This window comes from Enoplosus armatus, chromosome 23 (assembly GCF_043641665.1).
Source record: "Enoplosus armatus isolate fEnoArm2 chromosome 23, fEnoArm2.hap1, whole genome shotgun sequence".
Taxonomy (NCBI): Eukaryota; Metazoa; Chordata; class Actinopteri; order Centrarchiformes; family Enoplosidae; genus Enoplosus; species Enoplosus armatus.
The window spans coordinates 12,593,115-12,616,893 of record NC_092202.1 but is presented as its reverse complement, the minus strand read 5'-3'; the positions used below and the strand labels follow the sequence as shown (position 1 = coordinate 12,616,893).

At 43.3% G+C, this 23,779-nt stretch overlaps 5 protein-coding genes across 5 annotated transcripts; 1 reads left to right on the top strand and 4 right to left on the bottom strand.

Moving 5' to 3' along the window:
• Positions 1-141: 141 nt before the first annotated feature.
• epoa (erythropoietin a) lies at positions 142-7,061 on the bottom strand. The gene is made up of 5 exons (XM_070929997.1): positions 6,983-7,061; positions 2,023-2,153; positions 1,806-1,892; positions 1,491-1,655; positions 142-294 (listed from the first exon to the last, which is right to left on the bottom strand). Exons 1-5 carry the CDS (start codon positions 7,059-7,061, stop codon positions 142-144), a joined length of 615 nt encoding a protein of 204 aa, XP_070786098.1.
• Positions 7,062-14,891: 7,830 nt separating this feature from the next.
• Positions 14,892-17,778, bottom strand: LOC139306234 (zona pellucida sperm-binding protein 3-like). Its single transcript, XM_070930185.1, has 8 exons — positions 17,461-17,778; positions 16,628-16,755; positions 16,359-16,462; positions 16,056-16,233; positions 15,786-15,903; positions 15,459-15,550; positions 15,185-15,294; positions 14,892-15,030 (listed from the first exon to the last, which is right to left on the bottom strand). Exons 1-8 carry the CDS (start codon positions 17,776-17,778, stop codon positions 14,942-14,944), a joined length of 1,137 nt encoding a protein of 378 aa, XP_070786286.1. The 3' UTR covers positions 14,892-14,941.
• Positions 17,779-18,176: 398 nt separating this feature from the next.
• On the top strand, positions 18,177-19,279 carry ufsp1 (UFM1-specific peptidase 1). The gene is made up of 2 exons (XM_070930103.1): positions 18,177-18,268; positions 18,571-19,279. Exon 2 carries the CDS (start codon positions 18,613-18,615, stop codon positions 19,126-19,128), a length of 516 nt encoding a protein of 171 aa, XP_070786204.1. The 5' UTR covers positions 18,177-18,268; positions 18,571-18,612; the 3' UTR covers positions 19,129-19,279.
• Positions 19,280-19,964: 685 nt separating this feature from the next.
• On the bottom strand, positions 19,965-21,460 carry LOC139306299 (endonuclease domain-containing 1 protein). Its single transcript, XM_070930240.1, has 2 exons — positions 21,146-21,460; positions 19,965-20,642 (listed from the first exon to the last, which is right to left on the bottom strand). The coding sequence occupies exons 1-2, from the start codon at positions 21,458-21,460 to the stop codon at positions 20,061-20,063; spliced, it is 897 nt and encodes a 298-aa protein (XP_070786341.1). The 3' UTR covers positions 19,965-20,060.
• A 1,217-nt stretch (positions 21,461-22,677) lies between these two features.
• On the bottom strand, positions 22,678-23,779 carry LOC139306297 (endonuclease domain-containing 1 protein-like). Its single transcript, XM_070930239.1, has 2 exons — positions 23,486-23,779; positions 22,678-23,271 (listed from the first exon to the last, which is right to left on the bottom strand). Exons 1-2 carry the CDS (start codon positions 23,777-23,779, stop codon positions 22,678-22,680), a joined length of 888 nt encoding a protein of 295 aa, XP_070786340.1.

Genomic DNA, 23,779 nt, shown 5'->3' with positions numbered 1-23,779 from the left:
CTCTCCTTTCTGCTTCTTCCCCTCATGCGAGGATGGCTGCATCTGTCTCTTTCCACACCGACCCAGCGTGCAGGTCAGCAGTGTCAAGTCCCTCCTCTTGCCTTCGGAAACACAAATCAGCTTCGTCTGGAGTAGGGGGGATCAGCTGACATCTTGCTGACAAGCCTGCGCATCCAAAAGAAGGAGGCGCACTTTGCCTCGCAGGAAGTTGACGTGGACTTGAAGCAGATCTGTGGCCGAGGACGCCCTCCATGTTCCTTCGAGCCCCGCTGCACTTGCTGGCGGGGTATATTCCTGAAAGAGAATGGAAAGAAACGTGATGCTCTTGATGTAATTTGGAAAATCTGCTCGTGTTTCCTTCTCTTTTTGACGAAATCTCAAAAGCCTGCGCTACAACATGCTATATTTTCCTCTGTAGGAGTGAGCAAGAAAATGACAGAAATATGCATCTGATTGACCCGTTTCATGTCATTTCTTTTGGCTTGTAAAGTTAAAAATTCAGACATCCCACTACAGAGATCGTATCTTATCTTGGAAAGTACTAAACTACTCTTATGTAAATCATGTCTTCAATTTGACACGATAAATATATAATCTTGCCAGGCTTGGAAAAACATTTATTTATTTACATTTATTTATTCAAAACGTGTCTTGGTTTTCATGTGTAAGAACCCTGTTAACTGTTCCCAGTGTAAAATGATGAAAGTGGACACATGCTGCTTAGTCTATCCACAAGGCCTCGGCTTGGACCTGAATCATTTCAAAGGCTGTGCTGCCACAACTTCAGCTATCTAAGAACAGGCTTGTAGAGCAGCTCCAGTGCCCACAGCTTTGTCACGGCCTACAAGATAAGACACTTCTAGAGAATGTCCCATGACATCCCTCAGTTTCTCTATTACCAGAGAAAACACCATTACACCATTACAAGAAACAAGTACAACCACTATCTCTTGAATAGAGGGCAAAAAAACACTCTCCTCTCAAATATAATGAATTTAGATAGACGAGTCGTACTTAAGTGTTGACTTCATGACTACATCAAATGGCAGGATAAGATCCACAGTAGGTGATCAGATAGAATCCAGCACGTCTTTGAAAAAATATGGCCATAAATACCTTTTTTTCTTTTAAACTGAGGGAGAGGTGATTGACAACGCTCGCAAGAGACAAGCAATGGAAGAGCGGGGTGCGTCTTCCCAGGGGAACACCTCCCAGCTTACCTCAAGTGGGCTAGCCTGATTGAAAAGACACTAGATATTCAAACTAGGTAATAATCGGGAAGAGCATGTACATGAACGGGTTTAAACTGTCCCTTCAGAGTGAATTACATTTCTTTGGGAATGTGCCAGTTGATTCAAATTGATGTTTTCTCCATAATATTAGTATAATTAGGCTCTTTTAACACTACAGAGGTGACAAAAGGCTCCCAGCGAACACAGCTGCTGACCCGTTGTTTTTGAATTTGCAGCTCTGAGCCTGCCCTAACTCACCTGGATGTTGAGGCTACGCAGCACAGCATTGATGCTGAGCAGGTTTCTGATGGAGTTGTCTATGTGGCTGTGCAGTGCTGTGTTGGTGACTGAGGCCCGTAGCAAGCCGAGGGCCTGTTGCAAGAGCCATAAGCCAGACTGCACCTCCTGGGCTTGCTCCAATGCCTTGCCGCAAAAAAAGAAAAGAAGGCAAGAGTCTCATTATGGAAGCGATCAGGGGGAAAGGAAGCAGGTAATCACATCTTCCCTTAATGTATTACTTATAAAGTATTACACTTTATACCTAACATAAATCTGTTGTCAGCAGTTACTTACATTTTTCTTCTCCCAGACATCAAATTCGACTCTGGTTTGGGGTACAGTGACAGACTCCGACAGGCCACACCCTTCTCTACATGACTTCTAAGAAAAGAAGAGAGTAACAATGTTAGTGTTTCATCGAATGGTACATAAACCTTCACTGTGGGTGATTCCTGGACCACAAGCTTCACCTGCCCTCAGGTCTGAGTGCACGCATACATTTTCCTCTCACCATAGCGACTTCGGCGTCTTGCGCTTCCTTGATGAAATGGTTCAGGACTCTCAGGTCGCAGATAGGCCTCAGCGGGGACGGTAGGCCTGGCCGGGTCCACTCCAACACTATCAACAGCAAGGCAAGCAGTCCTGCCATCACGGACACACACAAATGCAGTCACTCAAAGGCTGAAAACGAGCTGATTTCAAGTAGCAAGTAAGCAGCAGCTGTGAGACAACATTTGGGACCCCTTGTGTGTATTTATGTGGCCTAACATTTGTCTAAGTCATGGTAATAGACTGACGCAATATGCTTCCTGCACCATGCCTCAAGGTTCTGGTGCTTTGTCATAATTTAAACTTTTGCCCCATCTGTCTATAGAATGCTACTAACATTATGTAGCACCTAGGGAGGGTTTCTTACTTTCTCCCACACATACATGAGCTCCTGTTAAATGAAACGCATTATGATTATATGTGCGAGAGAGGCCTGCTGAGATGTAGTTTTCTCATCTCGCACTGAACTTTGGGGAACAGCCACTCCTATGGAAAGTAGGCAGTGTCGGCCGAGCTGTGACAACTCTTCTTCAGAGACTCTTCCTCCTCTGACATGTTTCCCCTCCGACGAGGTATTTCAAAGAGTACGGGATCAATATGGTAGCGATAATCGCAGTCAGTGGATTTTATTGGGCAGGACCCCTCTGGCTGGTATGTGAGGAGTCGTTATCCTAGAGGTTTGTGTACCTTTTCCACCCTGGCTAAATGCAGAAATCCAAGAACGTTCAAATGCTACACTACACAAATTGCAATTTGTGAAGTTGTGAGACACAAAGTTTAAGGGTTCCCACAGTAAAGCCAATAGGACATGTGCAGGGGAATGTGGGGAAAGGCTAAGAAAAGGTCTGCATGCATTTTCATTTTCATCAATACACTACTTTCAAATTCATACAGTTATACACAGGCCAGCTGCTGTACATATGAACTCCGTTATAGCTACTAGAGGGAACAACTTTCAGATGTGTCCACCTTGTCCAAGGGTTAAACCAGCCATGACTTAAGGACACATTCCTGCAGGGCCACCTTCACAAATTAACATTACCATTACCATGTGATTCATTTAAATTCCACCAACGTATGAAAACTCCGGATCTCTTTCAGTACAGTTTAAAGAAGAGAGAGAGTGAACAGCCGTCAACCAAAACAACTACGATGCATTAATTTTCACCCGATAAAATATTATATATTCACATTTTTAACATATGAAAACCTCAAGACCTTTGGAACAACTGTGTCTTTTGTAATGCATCTACCCTCTGCCCACCAGCCTCATCTGGTGACGTCAGTCGAGGTCTTTCAACGTTATATGTGTGAAAATACATCTGGTGACTCTTTCATGCATCTCACGTATGGTCTGCCAAGGGGGCATTTTAAAGGAATTTGTCTACAGATACTTCATTCCCATGTACGATGCAGATTATTGACATCCTATCCATTTTCTGTTCACCCACAGGTCTGTGACAATTACGAAACAATAACCTAAAAAATGCTAAATATTGTGCCTTGCTTGCATTCATTGCTGTTATCTGGATAAATTAGCTGCTCAAGGACCAGTCTTCTGTTGAACATTACAGTTAATGTGATATCTAGCGCTGTATCATGTAAAATCAGCATGATTTAGCAGTATCTCGTTCATTTTGTTTCATTCTTGCATGTGACATCCCGGATTATGAACAGAAACCTGCAGATATCATGACAGTGCAGAAATGATTGTGTCCTCAGCCCATATTTGGAACAGGACTAAATCTATATTTGGGCCTTTTTCAGAAATGTAGACATTATTTCCAACCTTTTCTCAACGACCATGAAGGAAACTTCTCACATCCATGGAAAGCACAGCACACTCTGAACTCTCAAGGGTAGGCTTGGCTATGAGAGTGGCTCCACTGTTGTGGGTCATGTGGGCATCCAGCCTCGTTCCTCTGTGCCACATGCTGAATGCGCTCTTTCACAGCAGCCTGGCTGTGTGACGCAGACGCACGATAGAAAATACAGATGATCTTCACAGGGAGGCAGGCCAGATAAAGGCTAGATAAAGTCCCTAGACTCCCAGACCACTAGCAAAACTTTAGCTGAACGGAAAAAAACGGTAATATTGCAGGTTTGCTGCTGTACCACTAAGGGATAATAAGAAATAACGTCAGCCATTACTTGTAGTTAATTAGCAATGGTCCTTTAAGAGGTCAGTAGTATAATCAGCTTATCTCCATGCCAACATTTCTGCGATGTCATCGTCATGGAGGAGACTGTCAACGACACATAGGATCAGTCTGTGTCTATACAACGGCACATCTGACTCATACCACCCCCACTTTTCACAGAAACCTTGTGTAAACTCTGTACGTGTATAGTGGTAGTGGTGCGCAGTGTCCCCCTACTTCACAAGCGCCTAATTGCTTCACGCACATTCGTAACAGCGTCGCAGCCTCCTTGTTCCCCTGAGCAAGCGCTTATAATCCCTGCAGACGTGCAATCCAGTAAATATGAACACATACACCAAGGAAATGGGGTCGCCGGGTGTGTAACATTCACTAGCACTTATAGACGTGTGGAACAGTCATCCGTAGGCTCGTTGAAAATCATTATTTAATCATAAGGAATACAAGACATAAGCAGGCAGGAAATGAATGCTGAATGGGACTAATTACAAAGCATATCGCGCAGGGAATGAATCCTACTACGCTGGGCCTGTTCTCACCCTGTTGGCTGTTAGGTGGCCGCTCCACTTGACTTAGACGCTGGTAAATGTACTAGTAGACTTTTGTAACGTTTTCCACTTCAAAGTAAATCACAAACTTTAAATCTTTGTGCATATGGTAAGACCTTCCTGAGATACTTTTTAAGTTTATACAAGCCCTGGGGGTCTTTCTACATCATCGTTCAAGAGTAAAAGTTCAGATCAACAATGTGGTCCCTTATGAACTGTGCACACTTTAACACAGGCCATTCTCTTATAGCACTTTCAGAGGTCTGCACTGACAAACTAGTGGCCTCCTTTCCACACACTCTGACATTTGTCGCGGTCCCTTTGTCCCTTTGAGTGTGTGACTCAGCTCGAGGATTATCAGTGACCCTTTCACCCCCACCATTGCCTACGTGAGAATGCCTCAATCTAAACTGTATATACACACTCACACACACACATTCTCACCATGGTGGCGGAATTTGCAGTCCAGGACTGTGGCCAAACTAAAAGTTAACAGCTTTGTCTGCCAACATCAGCTGCCAAAAACCTTGTTGCTATTTTAAATTGGAAGCAGTAGTCCACAAGTGGCAGTGCTTCGGATAACGGCAAGCTCTGCTGCAGGTATGTGACGGATGCTTTTTGGAAAGGTGGCCGGATGCTCACGTGAGATGACGCCTTTGACATGTGCCAGTTTAACTAACCCTGTCAAAACAGGTGAAGAGAAAGAGCTCCGCTATTTAAAGCAACTATTCGGTGTGGCACTGATGGTTAAATGGCACAGAGGGCTGATGAGATGCTATTTAAAGCACACTTCAGTAATGGGAGGTTTGCTTTTGAATGCTTTGCGATCTCCTTTCTATTTTGACCAGGTCTTCCCCATGACAACGTGCAAGAGTTGTAAATAAGTAGTTATCAGATGACACAGGTGTGACATAATTTCCTGTTCGGCTTCGCTGGTAGCCTTTGATAACCTTTTTCTCTTTTCTGCTGATATAATGATTTGACGACTGTGCCAAAAAAAAAAAAAATGCAGATTCAGCTTTTGCATTCAGTACCCTTAGCTTCCCAGTGTGATGTGTCACGCTAGAGGAGAATGACTGAAGACGTATTTTCCCCAGTAAACGAGACAGAAAAAACAAACAGGTCATCAATACTCAGCAGCTCCTCGGGAGACCATTTCAGCTGCGGTGGCTTACAGTAACAGGAAATGACACATCTCTAGCATGAGTGGGAATCAAACCCGCAACTCCGACAGATTTAGTGCCTTGCTCAACTCAGAAAGGCTCAGGACCAACATGATGCCACGAATCAGCTCCAAAAAGACTGTGTTTTTGAGGCTGAATAATGTCATTGTTAGGTTTGCCCATCCATCACCTGACAGTGATGTGAATTTTCCATGATCCCTGGCTATTGAAGAGATCCCAGTTTTGCAGCATAGCCTAATGTACAGCAGCCTTCTAGGAAGTGGCATTACACAATCTATTTCCGTGAACTGTGGTGAATGAATACAGTCCTGAAGCATGAAGAAATAGGTCTTAGAATTTAGGAGTTTGGCCCAAATCTGACAACTTTTAGGCAAACGAGCACAAAGAAACCCAGACCTCCAGATATACACACACACACACACACACACACACACACACACACACATATCCATAAATATCATCAAAGTGACAAACATGTTCAAACAGACTGAGCATATAGACTGATGCAGCGCACGTGTAATGCACACAAAAGCCAAGGCACCAGCCCGGGGACTGTCGCCAGCAGCTCTTACCTCCACGCGTTTTCTGCAACATTCGCAAACAGGTGGCGCATCGTTTAAACGCATCGTGAAATAATTCAATATATGCACACGCTTCACGGCTCAACAGAAAGGCGTTCAGTCAAATCCAGCAGCAAGCCCCAGCACACAACCAAGTGCGCTGGTCCCGACCGGCATGCGGGTCCGTGTCAAAAAGCGCCGTGCTGCTGGTGAGAGCGCTCGCCTACCACACTTTGCATCACTGCTGTGCTTTGGCAAAACCTTTTATTTACCCCCCCCCCCCTCCTAAGGATATAGCGATAACGCGATAGCCGGCAAGGACGAGGACGCGCCTTTTTACGCACCACGGCGAGCGATTAAACATCAACCCATGCATGCAGTCCCCGCGTAAAGCGTGAAAATAGACTAACTACTAAAGCCAGTGTACAGAGGGAAAAAAAAAAAAATCATGAAGGCATGTCCATAACTCACTGGGAAACTCCATAGCGGTATCCGCATAGCCCCTCACAGGGTCCTCGCGGTTTGGCCCATAGGTCCGTCTATTGCCCATTAATTGGAAACGAAGCTCTTTTGTGGATCTCCGGCACTTATCCGGTAGGTGTTTCTAAAAACTGATCCTGTTTGATTTTGTTATTGATGACTTTGAAAATAAAGTCGCATTGTTTCTATGATGACAATCTGAGCTACCTCCTCCCTTAAGGCAAGAAATGTTTTCTTTCATTGTTGTCCAAAATAATGGGCTATCCCTGTTTATAAAACATGTGGCCTAAAAAGTAAATAATGTCTCCAAAAAAAAAAAAAAAGGGAAAAAAAAAAAGAAGCCGTGCGGAGACTTCCCATCCATTGTTTGTTGTTGTATTTTCAGAAAAAGTCATTACAGTAGTATATATAAAAAAAAAGTGTAGTGTAAATTTGAGAAATTTAGTCCTGATTGTCAAAATCATTAGGTATTTAATATAGGCCCATCGCGGGCATCGGCCATCTGCCAGGGCGCATTCAGGGGCCACAGTGGTCAAATGATGTGAGACAGAAATCAACGATTGACAAGGTTATAATTCTTGAACTTTCCAACACATTTGACTTTGACATTAAAGCGGTATGTAGATCAGTGGGCACGGATATGTCTGTTGTAGCTGCTGTAGGCAATCCTGTAGCTGCCCGGACGCCACCTTGCCAGTCCGGTCGGTGGACAATATGGTAAATGACGCACAGGTATAACTTCAAACACCCCCCTGCCCCCTTTTTCCCACAGTGACACACATCCTCAAATGTTTCCAGCTCGTGATCATCCAAAGCTCCCACCTAAGTGTCTTTACCCTGGCGTTCACGAGTGTCAAGGCCGTTGGAACGCTGATATATCAGTTACCAGCGTGTGCCTTTGTGAAGCAGAAGTGACCGCATGTGAAAGGAAAAGCACTTTAAACTCCACCGATGTGTTGAAAATAAGGATGAGGACGTTGGACAACAATGTTTTTCATAGCAGTTTCGGATGCTGAGGGTTATAAGATGATGTCAGTGGATGGGGACAATAACGGACCCTTTACTTGTTTGGGCACACTCTAGTAAGTCCTTGGATGTGGTTTCTTGTGATTCTTTTACTGGGTATTCATTTCAATTTAAATTCGTCCCACAGATTTAGTACTCACCAGTTGATGAGATAAGCATGCATTTTCATTCGCGGAGAGCTGGCATTACTCACTTATATACAAGTTATATATGGTCAGGGATATGTTGACTTTGCGTGCGGACATGTGAGAGAAGAAAAACCTGAATGAGGGACTGGGAGAGACAAACTGTTGATGCTTGTATGCAGGACATGAGAGCTCACCGAATGATGCGATGAGTATGAAAATGACGTGATTCATATGCTTGAACGCCGATGGAGCGGCGTGTTTGTGCTCTAACAAGAACGGCGTTCACCCCACCAGCAGAGTCCAGAGACTTGGACTTGATCAATGACAAGGAGCCCTGAAGCTGTTCTGGAGGCTCGTGGTGGCCCACCACCTTACTGTGAGAACTTCATGTTGGTTTCTACTTTTATCTGTCACCTTTCTTTATATATATATATATATATATTTCTATTGAAGATAAATGAGCTTCCTCTGCACTTGCTAGGGCCTCCTTGGTGTATATCGTCTGTACCTGAGGTTAGAGGTGGTATGAGCAATTACGCTGCACAAAGTTTGTCAAAAGAAAAATACACTAGTAGATACAGATTCGCTGACTTCACTATTTCCCAGTCAGTATTTCCTGCTGTGTTAAACACCAGCTGTGCAAATTGAAGTTGAAAAAAGGAGTGAAACAAGTGGAGATAAAGGCAAACACTTTAACAGAGTACTCAATGTGTGAGAAGTCAACGTGGCTGACATTATTTCACAGCATTATGGAGATGTTGTGAGCGCTTCCCTCCCATGATCTCCTCTGAGACGTCCTGATCATTATCAATCATGCTTGAGTGTATTGGCAGATGAGCTGAATTGTCCCTCTGGCTAAAGTTAAGGAGGAAATGAAGCCCAGATAATGTGACATGTCCTCAACTGCATTGAGAATCACCCACTTCTCTCACAATAAAAAGACAATCGACGGCAGTGCTGATCTTGAACATTACTGTTTCATCTGGAAGATGCAGTATCAGTGCCTTTAGAGAAACATGTCAAGGGAACTGCCTGAAAGAAACTTGTAATTCTACTGAATACAAATGTTATAACCAAGGCTGCCCCCCCCCCTCCTTTGTGAAATCCTACATAAAGAAATTCTAATGAACTTAATATGACAAAATGACACTGACCCCGATCCAGGTACATGGAGTAGCAATGACCTGCCTGTGCCATCATCAAAACAATCTGCTACAGGAAGATGCAAGCTATTTCAAGTAATCTGTCCATGTTCAGAGTGAGTGTTGGAGTTCATCCATGGTAGCATAATATGGCTTCCTCGGAATACAATGAGACAAATAGGCCTTGGACAAACATAAGAGCCGGTATGGCATTACTGACTCATTGCACAATATTGCCTTTTATTAGACTTATGGATGCGGTTAGATATCATTCCATGAGGGGGTGTCTTCCAGGAGCTACAGGAGGCTTTTCCGTCAGACAGGAAGTAAAAGTATGTTTGCATATACATTATCAGGAGCCAGCATGCAATGTCAAGTGACACACACACAAATACCTGGAAACTCTGACAAAAGTTACCACACTTACGCCCATGTTTACTATTTCATAAGCCTATGTAAGGTGCATGGACGGCACGCATGCGTGTGTACACAAGGCGAAATATAGAAAATCGCCGAAAGTGTCTGAATTGCAAAAAGAAATGATTGACAGTATTATATTGTCTGATGTCAATTTCAACAATGAAGGATGAATTCATTGATCTGTGTGATTATTTACATTAACACATTACCTTGTGAGCAATATACATTTATATACATTTAACATAAATTGATTGCAATGTTTGTTTTTTTTAGGTATTTAAACATTCTACTCATAAGTGAGGGTCATTTTCTAGACATTCTTTTCTATGTTTAGATATTTATATCTATACTCTGTGACTTCTGTAATGAGTCAGCTTTAATGCTACATGGTCACCGCAGTGCTAAACTGAAGACAATGTTGACAGATTGTTGCACTGTGTGCTCAAAGGGCTGTTTGCTTATGTCTGAGCCAACATGAGAGAGAGAGGAGAGGGAGACAAGGTACGTGCTGCGAGCCATGCTTCGTGACCAGGGCAGGGGATTGGGGTGGGAGGTGAGGGATGTGTGGGGAGTGCGGGGGCAGGGGAGTCCAGTCACAGTGACTCCTTGGTTGGAATGGGACACAGTTATTCAATTTAGGATGATTTAAAAGAGGAGGGGTGATGTAAAGTTGGGGATGAACCCAAATGCTCTTTCCCCGCGCCTCACTTACACTTACACTCGTTAATGAACAAAGATGGCCAGGGGTGATGCAAACAACCTAACGAGGGAGAGGCTTTATCATGTTATATAGAGGGCAGGGAAAGTGCACAGCGGTTACGTTGGAGTGTGCGTTTTTGTGTGCGTGTGCTTGTGTGTGTTTCACTTTCTCATCCAGGCTTTGGGCTCGCAGCCAGCTAGGTCTACTCCTCTGGCGCGACACAAGACAGGAAGCTGACATAAAAGAATGGGGGGACTGACTGTGAAGGACACAGGAGCCAAGGCAGGAGCCAAGGCAGTAGACACTGACGAGGTCGGAAGTTATTGTTTCAGCTTACAGGCATCCACAGTGACAAGAATCTTATCACTCTATTGAACTTCTTGTGATCCCATGGTGATGGCCACAAGTGTGGAGAGCATTCCTGGATAGGAGCCTCATCACTGGAGTTTCTCCCTGCCCAGAGGCTGTCATGTGGCCCTTGAGTAAAGCATTTAACCAGTTAAATACTCCAGTGGAGCTAATTGCTGGCCAACAACACAACACTGGTTGCAAAAAAAAAAGACAATAGCTGTGTAACTGTTTAGACTCCTCTTGCAACTATTTCTGAAGAATGTAAAGAAATTTGTTTCAACTTCCCTGACTAAAATTGGGTTAACAAGACTAAGGGTCTCTCCCAATACCCATACTTGCCAACTTAAGCACTGAAGTGCGCATTCACCTGCCGTCAAGTAGCAGGCAAGTGTGTCAGAACAAGACAAAGAGTCTACTGCTATGCTAGCGGCCCTGGCAGGCTGTACTTTGGCACAGCTTTGAGCTACATGCTATTGCCAGAATGCTAACATGCTGATGTTTAGCAGGTATAATGGATCAGCATGTTAGCATGCTACGGAATGGGAGTGTCAACCGTTGGAATTTAGTCACGAACCAAATAATTGGAGAAATTACAAATTTGAGCTGATCATGGCGCCAGGGGAAAAGCAAAGGGATGAAAAAAGTTATTACAAATCCTCCTGAGAGGGAAATGTCTGTGCCACCTTCCAAGGAAAGCCACCTGATATCTGTTGAGACATTTCCATTAAAAGCACAAGCGTCGACCTGTTGGTGGCGCCAGAGGAAAAGTCAAGGGATCATCAGAGTCATTAGAATACATTGTATAGGAGCCATAAATGTTTGTACAGAATGTTTTTGCCAATCCATTTGGTAGATGTTGAGATATTTCCCAGGATACATGAAAACTTTGAGCTGCTGGTGGCGCTAGATGAAAAGCCAGGCAATCACAGCAATCACATTATCCGTTATCCATCCAGCAATCCATTAAAAAGTTGTTAAGACATTTGAGTGTGGACCCAAGCAGAGCCATGACAGTATGGCTAAAAACTATTAAATCAGTAGTCATTACATGTCCACTGGTTCCAAACTCTGGTCCTCAAGACCCAGAATACTGTTTTCTGCTCAGCCAAATATTTCATTAGATTGATTTGGCATCTTGTTTGAATTGGTAGCAACCTTTTAGACGAGTAGAATACAGTACAGTACACGCAATACTGGAAACCACTGCTTGATTAACTTGATTAACTCCGAATTCTTAGTTTAAAGCACTCAACCGTACCTGCCTTAAATGCTGACCTTATGTCTTAGGTCTGCCCTCTGAGCAATTCTCTGGCTGTATCATCAGGGTTTTTTTTCTTGCATCTGGTATTGTCCCTGTGGCCAAGATGCCTTGTGTGGTATTTTTTTCTGGCGTCGCTGCCCCTAGCCTCACACCTGTTATCCAATGAGCTTCTCATCACTTGTCATTTCCACTTCAGCCCCCCCCCCCCTTTGGTTGTCCTGCCTGCTATTTCCCTATTGGCCCTGACTTGCTTGAGACTGCAGGTTTCACATTCCGCCTCAACCTTTCACCTCCACTATGTGGGTATAAATATATATCACAAAGAATGTGTCCTTACATTTGCACACATTGATTTTGACTTTCTCTCAGTCTGGTTGGGTTATTTACACGTTTGTGTTCAGCAGAAAAAAACCCCAGACAACTTACTGGCAACATAAGCCTGACAGACAATGGGACAATTGTCCAACATTAAGTGATAATCTGATTACTCCAGTATATGTGTGCTTTCAAAATGTAAAGCCATAGGAAGTGGAGTAAAAACACTGAAGCATTATTCTAGGCTCAACATCTCCCATGTGCCTTGCTCTTTTCATTTCTCCATTTGCAACAACAGCAAAAACAATACATACTGTATATTCAAATGCAACCTCACTGTTTGGACTCAACCCATCTTGTTTTGCATCCAACTAAAATGCCATTTGCTTTCTTATCTCACCCACCTTGTTTATTTCTCTTTCTGCATCCGCTCCACTCAACTGCCTGGCTGCACTGTGCGGGAACATACTTCCCATTAGGTATGCTATCTCTTACCATACTTACCTCTTATGTGCATGGTAACCTGATTTCAGACATTTATCAATTACTTGTTGGGATGTCTGTACAGCAAAGCAATGTGTTGGGGTCAGGTGCGTTTAACTGGCCATCATGTGAGAGGTTAGATTCATGAGTCAAGGCGTGGATAGGTCTTAAACTGCCTGGGAAGAGATTTTAGGAGTGCCTCATATGGTGGCACAGCCATCACAGACTAGAAATGACATTTATGGACCACTAAATAGATTTAGGCAACAAAAGCACCTTGGTTAGGGCTAGGGGAATGGGATCTCATAGCACAGCCAAAATCTGAATAGTATTCTGGTCAATGATGTCAAGATTGTTAGTTTGTTGATTTCATCCTTCTACCACTGCAATCTCTCTCGCACACTGGAGCAGTCCGCAGGGGATAGTAATGCAGGAAAAAGTGGCTTGTCCCTAGGAGGACCTTAAGGTTGGAACATTTCCCTTTCTATGCTGAGAGGCGCCAACTAAAGGAGACATCAAAACACAAACATAAAACATTATCAGATTGTCCATGCCAAGACCAACACTTGCATCACTCCATCATCAATGTTCGTCAGAACATTTGATATACCAACACAAGAAAGCACTAACCGCATTACTAATACAACTGATGTAAGGGGTGAGGGAGGAGGTAAACTTGCCTTAAATATGATACCAGAAACCATTTATTAATAACCACTTCAGTTGGCCACTCATGGGAGGCACAGCTGGCAGAATACTACACTACTGAATCTGCATGGCTCTGTCACAGGCACATAATGACCAATAACTCAAACTGGATGCACACAGTCAAATCTAAAACAGTATCAAAACTCTGATTACTGCCATGAAACCTACCATACAAAAACTAACTATATATATATATATATATATATATATATATATATATATATAATACATCAATACAGTGGCCTACTTTCAGGGATACTGATCAAGAAGTACTGTAGTCCTAAAATCTACCAGGTTTCCCATTTGGTCTGTTACGTTTCCTCTCACGGGACTAGACAAGTATTTCTACTGCAGACAGGGGATGTAAAGCACATAGAGTACATGGCTGCACAGCTGTCCCATTCTTACTCCACTGTCTGTTTATTCTATTGTGCTTGTTGCCTCAGAGATATTTTAGGTTCCATTGTAGTTCTTCAAGCTCTTTGTGGAAATTCCTCATGGGTTTGTTTTCATGGCTATAAATTTTCATGGCTGCATGAAAAACTACCCATTCTTCAGTCATGATGAAACTACCTGGTCTGTCTCAGACGAGACACACTTTTATAAACAGGATTTCTGTCCTCTTCTCAAATACATCTAAAAGTGTTGAGATAGCTAAAGACGAAAGGGTTAAAGCCCCTAAAGTACACGTATAATTCTATAATTGTTCTACATATCATTCACAAATGAATGTTTACAGTATAATGTACCAAAATGAAACCATCACTGGTCTGTGTTGATACACTTGTTTCTCCCGGGATCAGGTATAACTTCCATGTATGGAAGTATGCACGACTGAATGACCTGTTTGGGTTTAGGAGCATCGTCAGCCAAAACAGGAACAGCACTGGCTCACTGCGATGGCAGACGGTTTGCGTGTGATATTGTAGTTGGAATTACTACTTACTAAAGTTTACAGAAACATAATTAGGAGGTATCATTTAACAGAGTCTGAGATGATTAATAGATCTTTTGCCAGAGAGAAAAATAACTCAAGTTGCTTACACTAGTTGATTCAAGTCTATTACTCGGTTTACACTATAGCAGTTTCATCTCTTCTGCTAACATCTTCTGTTGGCAGTGGTAGTGGTGCGTGGGGGAGCTTCTGTGATGGCTATAGTAAATACTGCAGCGAAAGGCCTCTAAGATTCAAAGTAATCAAAAAATAAATCCACATGTAGAGGCTTTAAATGTTTTTTTTTGTTGTTGGTGCCCCCATATACAAATCAGTAGAGCTATAGCTAGCTACTCATGGCTTCCAACTATATATTCTTAGAATCCAAATTTCAACTTTTATTAGTCATGAGAAAAACAATATGTGGTCGATGCTTTATTGTCAAACTCCCCCACCCAATTTTAAAGTTGGAAAAAGGCTCTTTAGTGATTGACTGACAGACGGCCCGTCCAATGGGAGCGTTGCAGGGTGTGAAGTGGCCCAACTGTTGTGTCCGCCTCGTGCTTCTTCTCTGTCAAAAATACATAATTGCAGAGGCTACTGTTATGTATACATCAGATAAACAAGTTGTTATGGTCATGCTAGCATTTGCACTCAGCACAACTGGTAAAAAATAACCTCCAAAATGATGTAGGTAGCACTTTTCTTGTAAAGGGTTGAGCAACCTGTATCTTGTTGAGTTGTGTGGCCACCGTTCTCCTCTTCAGTCTGTCTAAAGCAGGCGTCAGAGTCGCAGCATTCACACAGAGCATTGTCTCCGTCTGCGGCACGCCAGCTGAATGAAGGAGAAACATCCTGATGATACACCTCAGCGGTGACGTCCCAGCTGATAAAACACGCTTTTCATCAGTGGAAGCTAAAACTGGAAATCACATAGAAGACCAAATCATGAGGAACTGATTTAACAACTGAAGGTAACCAACAGTTTGGCAGCCTAACCTGAATGTAGGCCGATGGAAGAAGCAGGCTTTATCAAGGTGGCTATGTGAGTTTGGTTTCAAAGTGGCCCTAAGGTGGCAGCTGATGAACATCTAGAAGAAGCAAGCCAAATCAATGAAGTACATGATCCAGGATTAATTTCAACAACATCAGAAATATCTTAAAAATACACATGTTAAATGCTTGACAAACAATACAATGTAGATGTAAAAGGAAGAGTAATCAAATAAGTACAATAAACTACACAAATAGCACCCTTTGTGTTAAAATTATGACATTTATTTTCAGTCAGAAAGTAATGAACTGGCTACTGTCTAATGAGGTTACCTGTTCCCTAGACTCCTGGCTGAAGTGGAAGGCTTGGACACTGAAGCATAGTCTATTATCTTGCTCCCTAGGGAGGAATTTAGATGAAGACCCCGGCAATACACTGTCCATGAGACACCTGTAATGGAGGAGCAACACATGCTGAAATGACTCCACGAATGGCATCAATTTTAGATATGATGTGTCCAACCTAGCTGTGATTTTTATGTACTGAACTATCCACAAATGAGTATTATCTTAAGGGCTACTTATTTCTTAGTCAAGATTCACCCATGCTTAGTGATAAACTTGTAGCTTGGCGAGGAGAGAGGGTCAGGCTTCAGCGTAGCAACACAGTAGTCGACATATAGAGTAAGAGGAGGGTGCAGAGGGGCCTCCACGCTGGCCTCCAAAAACACTGCTTCCCCCTGCTGATACACTGGGGAACTACGTGGAGAAGTACAGTCATCTGCAAAAAAGAAACAGATTCATTTTTTTCCCATCACAATTTCACATGGACTCCATATAGAAACAATATGTCCACATATTACTGTCCTCTCATACAGTCTAGATTCAATGAGATAGTGGTCTCACCTGCCGTGGTACGAAGGGAGAAGTGCAGAAGGCCAAAGCCACTGACGGTGGATGTCATGGGTAGCCAGGTTGGGGTTAATGGTTCTCCATTCACGCTCTGCTTTCTGTGCTCACACAAAGATAAGGCACAAGTTGTACAATTATAAAGTGTTGATGGCATCTGACTGCAACTCTTGACTTTGCTCCTATAAAATATGACGCAGCATAAGAAACCTGAACCAAGGGAAATGTGTACTCCCGTTCACACAATAATATGGCAGCTGCCTTACCTCTTATAATGGCACTCAACAGGTATTGCAATGGTTGCCCCTCTCACTATCACACTGCCTGTCGAGGTGGGAACCGCAGCAGGAAACAGTACCAGCTGATTGGAGTACACAAGCCACTCACCATGAACCTGGAGAGTAGCAATTGAAAAGAAATGAAGGAACCCATAAATGTAAAAATGGGCCTCAATCTGCCTAGATTCACTATATTTTATGTTTGGTATCATGATTGCAAAAGAAAGTAACCTGACAATGGTCTATGACTGAAACGATGCATTTTCAATAAATTCAGTGCTTACTTTCTTTTGCAGGATTTCAGTTTCCTACACACCTGACTAACGCGTGTGAATTAGACTGCATTCAATTAGATGGTTGTAGGATTGCAAAAAAAAAAAAATTTAATTAAAATAGCTGATCCAAAGACACGAGGAGTAAAAAAACAACAACATAAAACATGGATACAAGTCTTAATACTGGAGCTCTAAAGGTAGTGAGGTAGTGGGGCTCAAACACAATTACAGTGAGTGGCTCCAGTAGAAGGCATTTTTCTCACTTTAGGCAAAGCACAGGCGTATATATCATGGCTGTAGGCTAAAAGTGGGAGATTGTAATAATGTAGGAGGCCTTCATTTATGGTGCTGTACAGGACTGCATCATATTATCAGGATAATACAATAAGTATCTGATAAGTTTCCCTGTACTCATTTGTATCTTTTAGCGCAATTTGTGATACTTTTGACTGAGTATGTTGCTCTTTCTACACAAGAGAAACGTTAATATTTGAATTGTCTCACTTCGCCTCGCCGCCGTCTGATTTAACCCCCCCCTTCTCTTACGCTGGACTCAGTCCCACAGTCTTGTAACCCTGCAGAGATGACCATTTCACATTCAGACATCGCCCCCTTGGGTCCGCAGGACCTCTGCTGTGTTGATTTCGCCCCGAGTCGAAGACACTCGGGTTTGAACGGAATACGCCTCTCCTCGAAAAACTGTCGCTTCACGGTTATTGTCAGTTTCACTTCTCCGCATTTTATTTCAAGTCCGACGCTCTCCCGAGTTCCTACATCAGCCTTTTCGGCGACAGAAACGCCGCAGACGGATAGCAAAACCACGAAGAAGGGGACGAGTCTTGCATATTTCACACGGGTCGCCATTTTCTCTGGAAGTATTAACAAAAAGAAACGAGCTGGCGAGTTATTAATTAGCGTGAGAAATATGAGCCACCAGCCAGGTGCGTTGATGCGGCGTGCTCGCGTGCACTTACAGTTACATCTTCAGAGACTGCCAAAGACATTGTAGGTCTGAAATGCCCAGAAACATAAAGAGGTTAAGTTACGACTTGAAACGATGAGATGTTATATTATAATGAAAAATATGATGTTTACTACTACTGCTCTTTATTACTGCAGCTTTATTCCGCTTTATTTCCACAATTAAGCAGCCAGCACTAAGTAATGTAAAAGATTCCACTGATGTTCCAAAATAACTTTCAAGTGAATAAAAAGTTACATTTCCTGACGAAAAGTTCCTGAAGGCATCATCGTTGGTGGGAACCATGCTAAGGCGGAACTCAAGTATGATTGCAAGTGCACCGAAGGGACAGTTGTTGCAGTTACAACAGACGACTGGAAGCACCCGCACCGGGTGAGTAATCCATGTTATGAACAGCTGGAAACATTTTGAAGTCAAATGCATTTGGTTAAATGCGAAACGTGTGCTCGGTAGGGACAAATTGTGAAAACAACATGGATAAAAAGGTTGTAGCTGCGGGATCTGAGGCGATTGACTGGGGAGGAAGTGGAGCTGAGGAGGGGGGGATTATAAAGAAGACCAAAACCTTATCAAAGAATGTCCACACTGGTCTTCCTAATCCATTTGCAGATCCTGTGAGATGTTCTCTGATTAAAGGAAACTATCTCTACTTCCATTATGGCTGCGATGGACAGGATGACAGAGGCTGGGGATGTGGCTATCGCACCATTCAGACGATGGCTTCCTGGCTTTGCCATAACTGGTTTCCACTTAAGGACAAACGCAGGCCTCCACCAAGCCTCCCGGAAATCCAGCAAGCCTTGGTCACCATGGGGGACAAACCAGGCTCATTCTCACGCTCCAGGGAGTGGATAGGAACATTTGAAGCCTCCCTGGCCCTTGACTATTTCTATGACGTCCCTTGTAAGTTGGTACATGTGAGAGGTGGAGGGGCAGAGCTGGAACATGTTGCGGTGGAAGAGCTCCATCAGCACTTTGAGAAGCATGGATCTCCAGTCATGATGGGAGGAGACAGGGACAACTCTTCTAAGGGGATATTGGGGGTGTGCACGGGGGACAAGGGGAGCTACTTGCTAGTCGTGGACCCCCACTACTATGGATGTCAGCTGGAGGAGACAGAGCTGCAGAGGCGAGGCTGGGTGGCGTGGAAAAGAGTATCATCTCTGGATCAGTCTTCGTTTTATAATCTGTGTATGCCTCAGACTGCCAAAAAAGGAACACAAACTAAGTGACAGACATTCTGTTTCAGACTTACGAATTCATTCGTATTTGTGAGGACGAACTATAGCCAAATGTGGGATTTCCAAGACAGTCTTTGTACTGATTTGTCAGCATGTATGTCTTAAAATGAGCTGTAGTGCCATCCTGTGGATGAAATCAATAATTGAAGAACAAATTGATAAAACTTGATGATCGATTTCTTCATTATTGTCCTGTTGAATTCCAAATCTTCTTGGACATATATTAAGTCTTTCCCTCAGTGGTTTCTTTCCCAGCTTGAATAGTAAATACTTTAGTTTGTGTTCCTATGTATTGCATCAAATTATTTCCATGGTGCGAATATGCAAACTAGGCTCAATAATCAAGGATTCTGGATTAGGATTTGATCAATTAACACTGGATTTTATAAAGCTAAAACTAATATAGAACTTTTGTTATTTTGCTTGGACTATTACTGGTCTTTTGAAACTCAATTCATGTTTTAAGTCACTTTTCAACCAGTACTGATAACGATTCTCTGGTTCCAGCTTCTCAAATGCGAAGATTTATGGCTTTTCTTTGTCTTCTATGGTTGTAAACAGAATGTCTTTAACATTTTGGACTGTTGGTCTGATCACAAAAGCAATTTGTCACCTTTGGTTTCCGGGACACTGTGATGGACATGTTTCAGTATTTCTTTCCATTTTGCAGACCAAATGATTAATCCAGAAAATAATCTGCAGAGTAATTGATCATGAAAATAATAGTTATATGGACATTTGGACTTAATAAGACAGACTCCAATCAATTCCCATTTTATTGCTCACAATATATAATATTATTTGACCACATCTTTAGTTCTGTGTATATTTTGAGCTGCAAGAACCTCAAACCTTTCTACAGTGGTAAAGAAAAGTTCTAACACACTTTAAACTTGACCAACAGAGATCACACCCTCTTTACCTCAGTTATCTGGCACACAGTCATTATAGAAAATCTGAAAGTTCTTGTCCACATCCATCCTCCCCTTGAGGAATTTCTCCAGGTTCTTGAGGGGAACTTCCACCATGTGGTTGTTTACACGATCGTTCAGCCCATAAGCTCCAAACACGGGGAACTTGTAGCGCACAAAGTAGGGTGCGTTTTGGTCAAACTCGGTGCAGCAGTAGGCCGACCACATGTACTCCGGCACAGCCACCCGGTCCAGGTTGTTGCGACGGATCGTGTGCCCGGAGGTGGTCACCCCGGTGACCACAAAGGCTTTGCCACGGCAGTAGTTGTTGAGACGTTTGCGGGTGAGGTCCTGGTGTTCCGACCAGGGACCCAGGTTGAACTCCCTGATCTGGGGTACCACATTTGTCAAGCTGTAGGTGGAGGCTTTGTCCAGAGGGTCGGCCTGATGCTCGTCAGGATTTAGCTGGCCGCGTTCGTACTGAACCACATCGGCGTAGTCCTCCAGGACGGCTTGGGTGTCCTCAAAGTTCATGTGCATGCTTGAAGATTGAGGGAAGGGCTCCATGTTACTGCTGCTCTTGTCTGAGGCCAGCTGCAGAGGGAGGGAAAGGAGCGGAGGCACAATATTGATGACAATTTAGTTGAAAATGTCATTACTTCTGAAATGTTAAAGCAGAAAGTAATTGTTTAGGCTATTAAACATTTGCAAGTGACAGATTTGCATAACTACGTCCTAGAGCATAAATGGCCACTGCAACACTATCTCATTGAAACACCTTTCATAGCCAATAAAGTGGCTTATCGCAAGCTTACTTTGTTACCTGTAGCAACAGTAATGCTGTCTATGCTGCTCCTTATGTGTCAATATATGAAATATTTGTTTTCTTTGTCTTAAAACATAATGAAACCCTTGATAAATGCATACAAATAGATGTACATGTGGTATGTTATGAAACTATAATATAGCACAATATAAAATAGATAGTATTCTGCATCTACATGCACAGAGAAAGCACACCTACCTACCTACCTGACAGACTTACAATAAATCTAAATTAACATTTCGACTTGGATTAAGCTCGAAAGAACGCTCACCTGCGGCTCAAACATCCAAGGGAAGTCCACCTTCTTCTCCCCGTCCGACTTCTTGAACATATAGGCAGAGTAGATGGGGATGTGTTTGTGGGGGTCGTAGAGGGTGACGTAGCAGGGTTTATCCTCATACCTCTGGCAGATCTTCTTAAAGGAGTTGCTGAGGTAGCCTCGCGGTGGAGTGCCCATGTACAGGGAGTCCTTACAGCGCTCGGCGTGGTTGAAGTCCCCCACCACTCCTGCCTTGGCCCCCTGTAGGAGCACACAGGTCAGCACGGTCACGACAGCTGCTGGGAGAAAGTTTTCTGCTGTAGGCATCATCACGGAAGCTCCCTTTCCCTCAATCTTACAACTTCTATGTCCTTTCAGACCTCTCTGTGTCTCTTTCTAACCTGTAACGCACCACTGCACGTCTACTATTGTCTAACAAGAGCAGCCTCTGTCCCAGCTCTATCACACTCAGCATTTCCCTTCTTGCCTCATTTGTACTTCGAGCAAACTGGTCTCCCATTGTACAGTCTTTTCCATATATTTAAAGTGCCACGAGTGTCGTAGCAGTAATTCAAAAGCAGCGATTGTTATCAATCATTTAGAGCTTTTTATTACTGTGAACTGCAGAGGGGAAAAAATGAGACCTTTCCTTCAAGTTGTGCACAAATAGCTTTAGTAATGACGTCTTGCATTCAGCTTTTGTTTGTTTTTTTTAAAGTTCAGGAAGAAGCCGAATGCATTGCAATGTCAATCCAAGAGATCGGATCTCGTATTTACACCTCGCTTCTTTTTGCACAAATGCAAAGCAGCCTCCTGTTTCTGCTGTGGCTTTGGAGGGGAAAAAAACAAAAGTCTAGAATCTCTGTCGCCTGTAGTATATGTGCCATGAGGATTGCAACAGCGAAAGTGGCACCGCGAAAAGCTTTGTGAATTTTGTGAAGATCAATTATAATGCTGGTGCTGTGATCTATTATGTGATTGTTTCATGTGGGCCAACAGGAAAAAGATCCAAAAAAATATATGAGGTGAGAAGTATGAAATCAGTATCAAAAGAGGCCTTAAAGCATTCATTCTAAAGTAGGCTCATTTAAATGTTACTTTTGTGAACGATAATAAGCAATCCGTATAGTATCACAGAAATGTTCTTGAATGTGACAAAATAAAGCTTGGAAGACAGCTTAATTACTGTAAGGTTTATTACTGCAAATTAGGCAAAGAGGACATTTTTGTGACATTATCATGGAGACTAATGTCCAGTTATTTCTATATCAACTGTTTTAAATACAGTGAGAGCACTGTTATCAATTCAGTCTCTAAGTTGTTATTAGTGATACAAAATTCCATGTTAGCTTCTCCAATAGGCTAGACCTCTGCCACAGAAGACATGTTGACATTTCACAGCAGGAAAAGTGATTAGTAAAAATGAATCATGGCTGAATTCCATTTAGCAGTAACACCTGTGCTTTTCTTACTATAGAAATAGAATGTGACCAAGGTTAGTTAGAGCAAAATGGCACACAGCTGCCTTATAGCAAAATATTTGCCTATTCGGTTTTACTGGATGCTGGTGGGACACAGTCACCCACAAAGATCTGAAAGTTCTGGTCCACAAAGGTTGTCTTCTTGAGGAACTCCTTCAGCTTCTGGACGGAGAGTTCCACCACCTCGTTGTTCTCCTCCTCATTGAGGCCATAGTGAGCGAAAGACGGGAACTTGTAGCGCTCACTGTAAGGTGCGTTGTGGTCGTAGTCAGCACAACAATAAGCTGACCACAAGTATGTGGGCACTGCAACGCGGTTGAGGTTTTGCCGGCGGATCATCTTCCCCGAGGTGGTGATACCGGTGACAACGTAAGCTGTTCCGCGGCAATAGTTGTTCAGCCGTTTGCGAACGATGTGCTCCTGTTTGTTCCAGACTCTGTTGTTGAAGTCGGGCACCATGGGCACGACATTGGTGAGGGTGTAGGTGGAGGCCTTGTCATCGGGTTCGTCCTGATGCTCGTCTGGGTTGAGAGTCCCCCGTTCATAAAGGATGGCATTTGTATAATCGTCCAGTACCGCTTGGGCGTCTTCAAAATTCATGTGCATGTAACCACGTGGGAAAGGCTGCATTTCATCTGTGTCAGAGGACGTGGATAGCTGTGTAGGACAGACAGAAAAAAAGCCAGTGCAAATGAGAGGGCGAGGACAGGACGGTAGAAAGTGACTACACAATATCTGCATGAATTGAAGCTTTTGCACAAGAATACCAACGTGATTTCACTACAGAAACAATCCAGCATGCTGTTCATGTTAAAAGACTTATTAAAAGACTTCTTTAGCGCCTCATGCCCAACCGTCTTTTTTTCTTTACCTGAGGTTCGTACATCCACGGGACGTCCACGCATTTCTCCCCATCTGAGCGTTTGAAAGTGTAGGCAGAGTAGACGGGGATGTGGTCCACAGTGTTGTACAGCGTTGCGTAGCGTGGCTTCTTGTTGTAACGTTGACAGATGAACTGGAGGGAGTGGTGCTCCAGCCCAGACGGCGGCGTTCCCATGTAGAGGAATTCTCTGCACTCTGGAGACAGCTCCTTTTCCACTCTCCCTCTTACCGCTGAAGTTATTACATTGACGAGAAAGAAAACCACCTGCGCCCAAAGTGCCAT

Bases quoted from the DNA above. Each gene is read 5' to 3' on its own strand.
- epoa (XM_070929997.1), bottom strand. From the start codon at position 7,061: ATGGGCAATAGACGGACCTATGGGCCAAACCGCGAGGACCCTGTGAGG. The intron at 1,893-2,022 runs GTGAGAGGAAAA...TTCTTTTCTTAG, and splicing joins AAGACGCCGAAGTCGCTATG to AAGTCATGTAGAGAAGGGTG. The intron at 1,656-1,805 runs GTAAGTAACTGC...TTTTGCGGCAAG, and splicing joins ATGTCTGGGAGAAGAAAAAT to GCATTGGAGCAAGCCCAGGA.
- LOC139306234 (XM_070930185.1), bottom strand. From the start codon at position 17,778: ATGGCGACCCGTGTGAAATATGCAAGACTCGTCCCCTTCTTCGTGGTT. The intron at 16,463-16,627 runs GTAAGGCAGCTG...GTGTGAGCACAG, and splicing joins GTTGAGTGCCATTATAAGAG to AAAGCAGAGCGTGAATGGAG. The intron at 15,295-15,458 runs GTTAGGCTGCCA...TCCTTCATTCAG, and splicing joins TTCCATCGGCCTACATTCAG to CTGGCGTGCCGCAGACGGAG.
- ufsp1 (XM_070930103.1), top strand. From the start codon at position 18,613: ATGGCTTCCTGGCTTTGCCATAACTGGTTTCCACTTAAGGACAAACGC.
- LOC139306299 (XM_070930240.1), bottom strand. From the start codon at position 21,460: ATGCCTACAGCAGAAAACTTTCTCCCAGCAGCTGTCGTGACCGTGCTG. The intron at 20,643-21,145 runs GTGAGCGTTCTT...CTCCCTCTGCAG, and splicing joins CTTGGATGTTTGAGCCGCAG to CTGGCCTCAGACAAGAGCAG.
- LOC139306297 (XM_070930239.1), bottom strand. From the start codon at position 23,779: ATGGCACTTTGGGCGCAGGTGGTTTTCTTTCTCGTCAATGTAATAACT. The intron at 23,272-23,485 runs GTAAAGAAAAAA...TGTCCTACACAG, and splicing joins CGTGGATGTACGAACCTCAG to CTATCCACGTCCTCTGACAC.